This window comes from Gymnoscopelus braueri, assembly GCF_963280865.1.
Source record: "Gymnoscopelus braueri genome assembly, chromosome: 2".
NCBI lineage: Eukaryota > Metazoa > Chordata > Actinopteri > Myctophiformes > Myctophidae > Gymnoscopelus > Gymnoscopelus braueri.
Genome location: NC_137604.1, coordinates 59,498,586 through 59,507,287, shown reverse-complemented (window position 1 = coordinate 59,507,287; position 8,702 = coordinate 59,498,586). Strand labels below are relative to the sequence as shown.

The window sequence follows — 8,702 nt, the reverse complement described above, 5'->3', positions numbered from 1 at the left end:
TTTTTGGACATCCGTTGATATTGAGCAAACGTCTGAACTTTAATCCCTGGTCGTCGCCATCCAGTAGTGCCAGAAGTATAGGACTTTGAAACTACACAGTCGTTTCTGTCCCATAACGTTTAAAACGAGCCAGAGTAACTCAGTCATCAACACAATCTCCACCTTTCTTTCCAAGATGCAGGTAAGAGTTTATGTGGATCTGGTAGTTCCAGAGACAATGAAAAGGTTTCTTTTTAGACCTCCTAGTCAGACCACGGGGCTCAAAGGATAAGATCTGTGGGTCGGGAGGTCGGTCAGTTGGTTCAAGCTGTTTGGGTTCAAGCTAGAACTTCTAACATTGTAAATGTGATTTTTTTCCATTAGGACTTCAGAAAGTCACCAGTCTCACTTGTGAACACACGTTGGTTGCACAGGTTTGGGGGAAATACGGTTTTATAAAGAGAGAGAGAGAGAGAGAACAGTATGTTATCTAAATGACTAAATAAAACAGCCAGGGTTTGAAAGATTACTTTTGAAATGCAATCCATTACAAATGACTGACTACTGATTTTCCCTTTCCATAAATGCACAGACACACTAGTAAAAAGTATTACAACAGCAATGAATATGTGCCTGTATTTGTGGTGATTGTTCATAATTAATATACCGTATATTATTTTTGTTGGGGTGTATCTCATTATGTCTCCACACATGGTTTGAACAAACTCCTCTCCAGAGAGGATCTATCCTACTGTAAAGCAGCTACAGTACTGTAATGGGTTGTCTTAGATCTTACTGTCAAGGCTCATCTTTAAGAAAAACAATTCCGGGTGCCTCTCTCTCTCTCTCTCTCTCTCTCTCTCTCTCTCTCTCTCTCTCTCTCTCTCTCTCTGTTCCAGGCAGCTGTACTGCTAGCTCTACTGGTTTCAGTAGTGTGTGTCCACTCCCAGTTCTACCTGCCCACTGACTGTGATGACATCCACCAGCGTGACAAAACCAGTCCCAGTGGGGTGTACACCATCTTCCCTGGAGGTCCCACCAGACCCCTGCATGTCTACTGTGACATGGACACTGATGGAGGTGGCTGGACCGTGAGTATACTTGTAATTTAGAAAGATCACACTTTATTTATATACTATTATAGTGCAAAAGAACATGCTTGATCATTTGACATTGAAGGCCTTATTTCAACCATTTTCATGACCATACAACTTGTGGATGTCATTATGGCATAAACAATTAGTTGAAGGGTGAATTTTGCAGGTTCAAATCGTGCATACTATTACATTACATTATGTCATAACATTTTCCAAAGCATTATTATTTCATTAACTTTTTCACATTTTGGAAACAATTAACAATTTCAAACTGCAAAACATACATAGGCTTCACAATACATGTGTGGTGTATGGCTGAAGCATTGCATTTCCTTGTGATTATGGTATTAGTAGGACTTGTATGGTACATTAAGTGTAAACCAGGTGTAAGACCTGTAGTGTTTGTATTATTGTGTGTTATAGTTATAACTGTTCCAAAATGCATAGATTTCTATGTATTTTAGGGGTGTGGGGGAATGGCTCCCCAAATTTTGTTTTCGTAGATTTCTTAGATTATTATTTTTCAAATTATTATTTCATAGATTTCATACATTTCTATGCATTTCAGGGGTTTGGGGGGCTGGCTCAACCAACACATTTCCCTTATTTCAATTTCTGAAAGGTGGCAACCCTAGTTGGGGGTCCACTGATCATAAGCGTTCCAGTCGTCCACAGTAACACTCTGCTATTAGCTCATACGACACGTCACCTGACACACCACACAGGTCTCAAGAGACCCACAGTATATGTATAGTATGTGCACGCTATCAGTCAAACGTAAACAGTGGCGCTGGAAGTCATTTATTCCAAGGGGGGCTGGGCTGGGCTGGGGACTATATTTTATTCCCCAAAGTTAAATACATCATTGTTTTAATATATATATATGTGTGTGTATAGACTTAAACAAATTTTATTTTTTAATATTTTTATTTTATTTGAGTAGGATAAAATAAACTATTTATTTTTTGTATATATCATTTTTATAATCCTTCCCAAGGATTCTTCCTTTTCTTTTCCTGTCACGAGTTGTACTTGCCCGATTGAGGGTCTAAGGACAGGGGTGTTTTATTTTGTCAAATGTGAGTCTCTAAAGCCCTTTGGGGCAGCAGTAGCCTAATTGATTTGATAAATTTACCAATTTAACAAAAAGCCCAGAGCTGAAAAATGTATGCTCCATGTAGCTAACACCAGTTATAGCTTATATCTGGAAGTCATTGAACTCCATTCTTTTCCAAAGACAAGTCACACAGCCCCTCACTCTCTATCTCAGGTCATCCAGAGGAGGATGGATGGAACTGAGAACTTCAACAGACCCTGGGACCACTACAAGAAAGGCTTCGGGGATGTAGCTGGAGAGTATTGGCTAGGTGAGTTGCTATAGTGTTTATGAGTACAAAAGCAAAAGCACTTCAAATCAGAAAACAGAAGCAAAGTGAAAAATGCTGCAAAAACACAAATAAACGAGTCCTAACTCCAAAAAAGAAAAAGAAAAAAAGGAACAAGGATAAAATAAGGATATAATATTATTTATAGAATTGTTTTCTTTTATTTATTATTTCAACATTAATTTGCTTGTCAATCAGTTTTGTAGTCACTTATATGAAGCCTGTTGAGCTGCACTAGCATGTATAATGTATTGTAGTGAATGATAGATAGATGCTTGATACTAAGTGCTTGTCATGAAGTGAAACAGACTCTCTGTGTGTCTCCTATAAGGACTAGATTACATCTTCTGGCTGACGATGAGAGAGAAGCGTGAGCTGAGAGTGGACATGGAGGACTGGGAGGGAGGGAAGGTCTACGCCCAATACACCTCCTTCTCCATCGACCCTGAGTACCTTGGCTACCAGCTCCATCTGGGCAGCTATGTGGACGGAGGAGCAGGTGAGGAACCTAAACATCTCAGGAGTGTTCTGCAGAATTCAATTCAGAAATGAGGAAAAATCACTGAACTTCAAAGTAATCCATCTCTATTAACCCAGGTCTTCAAATTACAAATGTGACAAGCTAAATAATATAAGATGGATATTGATATGGTTTGAGTTGAAGGTAGTGTAAGTGATTTTCTGATAGTACTCATTGCTATTTAGTGTTTGTTCAGTAACAGGAGTCTCCATGTCTCTCCAGCTCTTTATAAAACAGAAAAATCATTTTCAGGTCAGGATACCAATTTCATCCAATCAGAATAGAGAGAACTCAGTCAGGATACAGATTAAACAAGTGAAATTGAAAGTGGTGACACAAAGAAATGAGCTGAACAAATTGGAAATGGAAAACTATAAAAATGAAGCTGATAAATGGATACTCTCTCCTGTTGACTGAAATGTTGTCACCTACTTGAAAATGTATTTTCTGTTTATTAGAGGGTTGGAGAGACCCCTGTTACTGAACAAACACACTATAGCAATGAATACTAGAATATAGTGCTTTAACATCTAATACAAAACTTTTTGTTTTAACCAAAAAATATCACTTACCCTATCTTTAATCAATCAATCAATCAATCAATCTGCCTTACACTGTGATTACAGTGTAATGCAGCTGACCAATTAGCTCAAGCCTATCATCCTCCTGGTCCTTTTATATCATGTGTATATACATGATACACTGTATACACATTTTCCAAAAACAAAACAAAAACCAGAACAAAACAGAGGGGGGGAAAAAACATTAAACAACAAAAAGCAATTACAACAACCTATTCAACAAACAATATCAGATATGACAAAACAATTACTGTAAACAACAAGACAGCTGACAGGATACACAACAGAACAACAACAGAACACATAAAACAACAGAACATGTAAAGCATTAAACTGGATCATTAAATCCACACAGAAAGATCAATATCATGAATGTCAAAAATGTCATCATAGTATACAGTATATTTAGAGTATATTTAGAGTGATTATTAAAGGTTAAATGACAATGTTATAGTTGTTAAACAGTTATAGACATGTACATAAACTCTCTATATGAATCATGTTTCAGGGGTCTCATGCAGATGTTAGAGCAGCTAATTACAACTGAGTTTTGAAACTGGTTTGGTCATAACTAAAGATCAACATCACAATACAAACTGTGTTCCTTTTATCATCCTCTTTTTAGGGGACAGTTTGTCTTACCACAACAACATGAAGTTCACCACCTATGACAAAGACCAGGATGCGCACACGACAATCCACTGTGCTCAGATGTGTTTGGGTGGATTCTGGTTCAAAGACTGTCATCACGTGAACCCCAATGGCCTGTATGTACCCATTGGTGGGAGTTATAAGCCTATTGAAAACAGTGTGTGTTGGGACGGCTGGAAGTACCGTACCTCTCTAAAGAGTATCGCCATGAAGATTAGACCTGTGCCTAACAGTGGCTGTTGAGGAGCAACAGCCAATGCATCTCCATCTCACTAATTATTCATACTGTGTTTCAACTACATGAAAATACTACAGTTCAATGAATTAAAAAAATAATGGAGTTCATTAACACATGTCTCTCTCTCTCTTTGTTTTCAGTAAAAGGTGGTATTGATCACCTTTTTAAATTATATTTAGACGAATAATACAAAGAAAAGAATACATCCGCAGTGGTTTTAAAAGGATGCATGTGTTTTTTTGTGTCATCATGAGTACATATAGAGGCTACATTCACACAGAATGCAAATATTACATTGATTTTTGTGAGGGACCACGAATAAAGGCATCAATGTGTTGAGTGAGGCATCATCATCCATTCAGTCAGTGTTTCCCACCCAGGGGTCCAGGCCCTCCTTAAGGGGGCGCCAAAGATCACAGGCCTGGTCTCTTTGGAGCATAGTCCAACATTTTAATCATCAAAACTGTCTTTCATCCACTGTCTGTCTGCATGTATTCAATGTGGCATCAGTCCAACTTATCATACAGAATTATCCGATAGATTTCACACATGTAACATCATTGTGAAACGTAGTCATAATAACGATGTTAAAACATTTTACCACTTTTTACATGGCATCCTTATTTTGGGCATGTCGTGTCAACATTTTTCGAAATCTTTCAAAAAGTTTCAAAAATAATAAAAATAGCAGATCTACAAGCTCACAATGTGTCGCAGTGAAAACAATTGGTTCACCGATCTGTGTGCCCGCCCCCGCCCCGCACCCCTCCTCCTCCCCCAATGTGCAGCATTGAGAGCCATGACGTCACAACATTTGGAGCGACGCCCACTGAACTCTGGTTGGTTGGGGAAATGAAAGGTTGACTCCCACTTCCTATGCCAGAAATTTCAACAGCTTGGTCCAGGCTTTCTTTTTGAGCTAAACGCGAAGGAAAATAAAAGCCTGGAGATTGAGGCTACATTCTGTCTTCCATTGGAATTAATAGACTCCAACCTGCTTCCGGTCTCCTAAAAAGGCGTCCGCCTACTTCACGCAGTGTATCTGCGTCGCAGATACAGGAAGTAAACCGGTGCTGGCAATTTTTTTTCTTGCTATTTTTGTCTTGGTGACGTCATCAGACAGACAGGCCTACTTTGATTTCACTTCCGGGTTTCTCCCAAGGAACAAGGAGAGGTTAGATAAGCCTACAGTTCACCAGTGGTGTAAAGTAACTAAGTACATTGTTGAGGTATTTTTTACTTTAGTAGAGTATTTACAATTTTCAATACTTTTACTTCTACTTCACTACATCTCAGAGGAAAATATTACTTTTACTCCACTACAATCATTTGTCAACTTTAGTTACTAAAGTATATTGTTCAACCAATAAATGACTTATTTTCTATCAATTAGTTACACACCTCATGAAGCCTTGAATTCATGGAATTTTTTAGTTTTTGTCGCATTCCTGAGCCAGTAATTGACCAGATGACTGGCTGAAAGATGCCAATTGCTCTGGTAGGAGACTCAAAGTTCACACTTCCTACTGGAGCCAGCCTAGCCTGGCTCCACCCCCTGAATCGTTTGCCTCGCATTCAGGGTCTGGTGACGCTGTCGAAGGCGGGTGTTTCTCGGTTGAAAATATGTACGACGAATCGGGATCGGTATAATCCAGTATGAACCAATCGCCAAAGAGTCTTTGAAAAAAAAACTTTGGCCACGCCCCCATCTCAGAAATTGGCTGCATTGAGAGGGCTTTCAGACTGAATAATGGAGTGAAACGAAATGAAAATTCAGGCTGAGTGTCAGGCCAACTGGAGCCGCCACCGGTCATCAAATTATTGGCTTAGGAATGCGACAAAAACAAAAAAAAATCCATGAATTCAAGTCTCCATGGGGTGTGTAATTGATAGAAAAAAAGTCATTTTGGGGGTGAACTATCGAATACATTTTCCGGTAGGTGTCAAAATCTCAGCCAATCAGGAGAAAGTACCCATTTTTAAGCTTCATTTTTATAGCGTTCCAGTTCCAATTTTGCCTGCTCATTTCTTAGTGTCATCACTTCCAATTTCACTTGTTTAATCTATATCCTGATTGAGTTCTCTATCCTGATTGGATAAAATTGGAAATGAAACTGAAACTGAAACTGAAACGAAAATGCATTTTCTGTTTTATAAAGAGCTGGAGAGACAAGGAGACTCCTTTTACTGAACAAACACTCTATAGCAATGAGTAGGTATCAGAATATAGAGCTATTTAACACTTATTTTAACCAAAGAAAATCACTTACCCTACCTTTAAGCACAGTACTTGAGTAAATGTACTTAGTTACTTTACACCACTGGTTTGGATAAGGGACAGAAGGTGCATTTTTACCACACTGCATGGCAGAGTAAACATGAGTGGTGTTGATGTGTTAATAGGGCATAGCAGTGGCGGACATTTTCTGGTTCCATCGTTCCAGACCCCATTCATCTTTCCCATAGAGTTTTCCAAAAAATATTTATATCAATTATTTTAAGCCTAGAATCAAGCCATCCAGGATCCTGGTGATTCATGACATAAAACATTTGATTCTGTGAAAGAAAAAAATAATGAACATTTAATTATATGATATTCTATATTTAATAAATACCCTTTGTTTTGCGGTTTTCAAAAATAAAATGTCACAGAATCAAACGTTTTATGGTCATGAATCACCAGGATCCTGGATGGCTTGATTCTGGGCTTAAAATAATTGATATAAATATATTTGGAAATCTCTATGGGAAAAATGAATGGGGTCTGGAACCAGATGGTTCCGCCACTGCTATGCCCTATAATGGCCTTGAGAGGAAATGATAATGCTGATGTAAGCTCCACATTTGCTGAAGATAATGTAAAGCTTTTGAAAATTGCATATCTTTTGGACATTTCCTTTTATGTATCGTCAGTGTGACATTTCAAAGGTCAACATAATACAGTATTATCTCCCTTATCCAGTAATGAAAGACATGTTTACAATAGAGAGGTAAGAAGGAGGCACTGGAGCAACTCGGATAAATTGACTGCCTTTTTATTAAGGTGCAAAGTACAAATTACATTTCGACGTGGATTACATCTTTGTCAGGTCATGACACCGCACCCGCACACACGTGCGTGCGCGCTCGCACACACACACACACACACACACACACACACACACACACACACACACACACACACACACACACACACACACACACACACACACAGCAGTTCTCTATCGTGGTCGAGACTGGCTCTCCACTACATATTATTCAATATGTACGGGAACTGACCCCCAGGGGGCAGTGCTCGTGGATACTCTTTAAGACACATCATCTATGGTGGCCCTGCCCTGATCTGCAATCAGTGGGTTATTTAAGTCCCACCCCAGCAGGGCCACTTCGATTCTTTGATTTCCACGAGTGCAGACGCTTAGTGGGCTCAGCTTAAGACATACAGTATACAGAACGGGTGTTTGGCAGCGTGGTCCACTTACGTTAGGTAGAGAGCAGGTCTTGCGAGGCTCCTCTCGGGACGCTTCGCTGTCATATTCACACCAACACAAGTTTTATTCCTGGCGCGCGGCGTGCACCCTGGTTCCGAGTCTGACCCAGTCAGAGGGCGGATCAGGGCGGCCGCTGTTCTGCTCGAGTGACCAAGTGGGAAGCCGTCTGTCGGCCGAACGCTTGGATCGCCGGCATCGCCATCGCCGCGGCTGCAGCCTGGTTCGGAGTCTGACCCAGTCAGAGGGCGGACCAGGGCGGCTGCTGGTTTGCTGGAGCGACCCAAGTGGGAAGCCAACCCCGTCGGTTGAGCGCTTGGATCGCCGGCGTCGCCGCCGCGGTGCGGTACCGGGGTAGAACCCGAGCGAGGCTGACCCAGTCGGTGGACCTCCGGGCCATCTACTACCGGTTATCATCGCTGCCGCGGTCCGAGGAAGCCCTCGACGGAGCCAAATAATCAAACAAACAAACAGAGAAAAGTTTGCAGCGTGTCCCTACTTCCGCGTGACGCAAGGCGTCAGCGTAGGGGGAGGGGCCTGGGTGCACCCTAGGAGAGGGCTGCACTGTGCCCCGCAGGTCACAAGAGGGCAGTGTGGCGCTAGGTCAGGAGTTATCTCCTGGCAGCCCACTGCACTCGTTGCAATTCACTGACTTTGGGAAGTAAATAAGTGAAATAAAGATAAAGAGACACTTGGCTCTGCTCATATACTTATAGAGATTAAGTGTATTTAATATACGAATATATAAATGGATGAAAATTAA

At 40.7% G+C, this 8,702-nt stretch overlaps 1 protein-coding gene across 1 annotated transcript; it reads left to right on the top strand.

Annotated features, from left to right (window-relative positions):
* Positions 1–175: 175 nt before the first annotated feature.
* LOC308106198 (microfibril-associated glycoprotein 4-like) lies at positions 176–8,297 on the top strand (the record flags this gene model as incomplete). The annotated part of the gene is made up of 6 exons (XM_080457256.1): positions 176–181; positions 879–1,070; positions 2,347–2,443; positions 2,793–2,960; positions 4,188–4,343; positions 7,939–8,297. 6 exons carry the CDS (start codon positions 176–178, stop codon positions 8,295–8,297), a joined length of 978 nt encoding a protein of 325 aa, XP_080313382.1.
* Between the last annotated feature and the right edge of the window lie 405 nt (positions 8,298–8,702).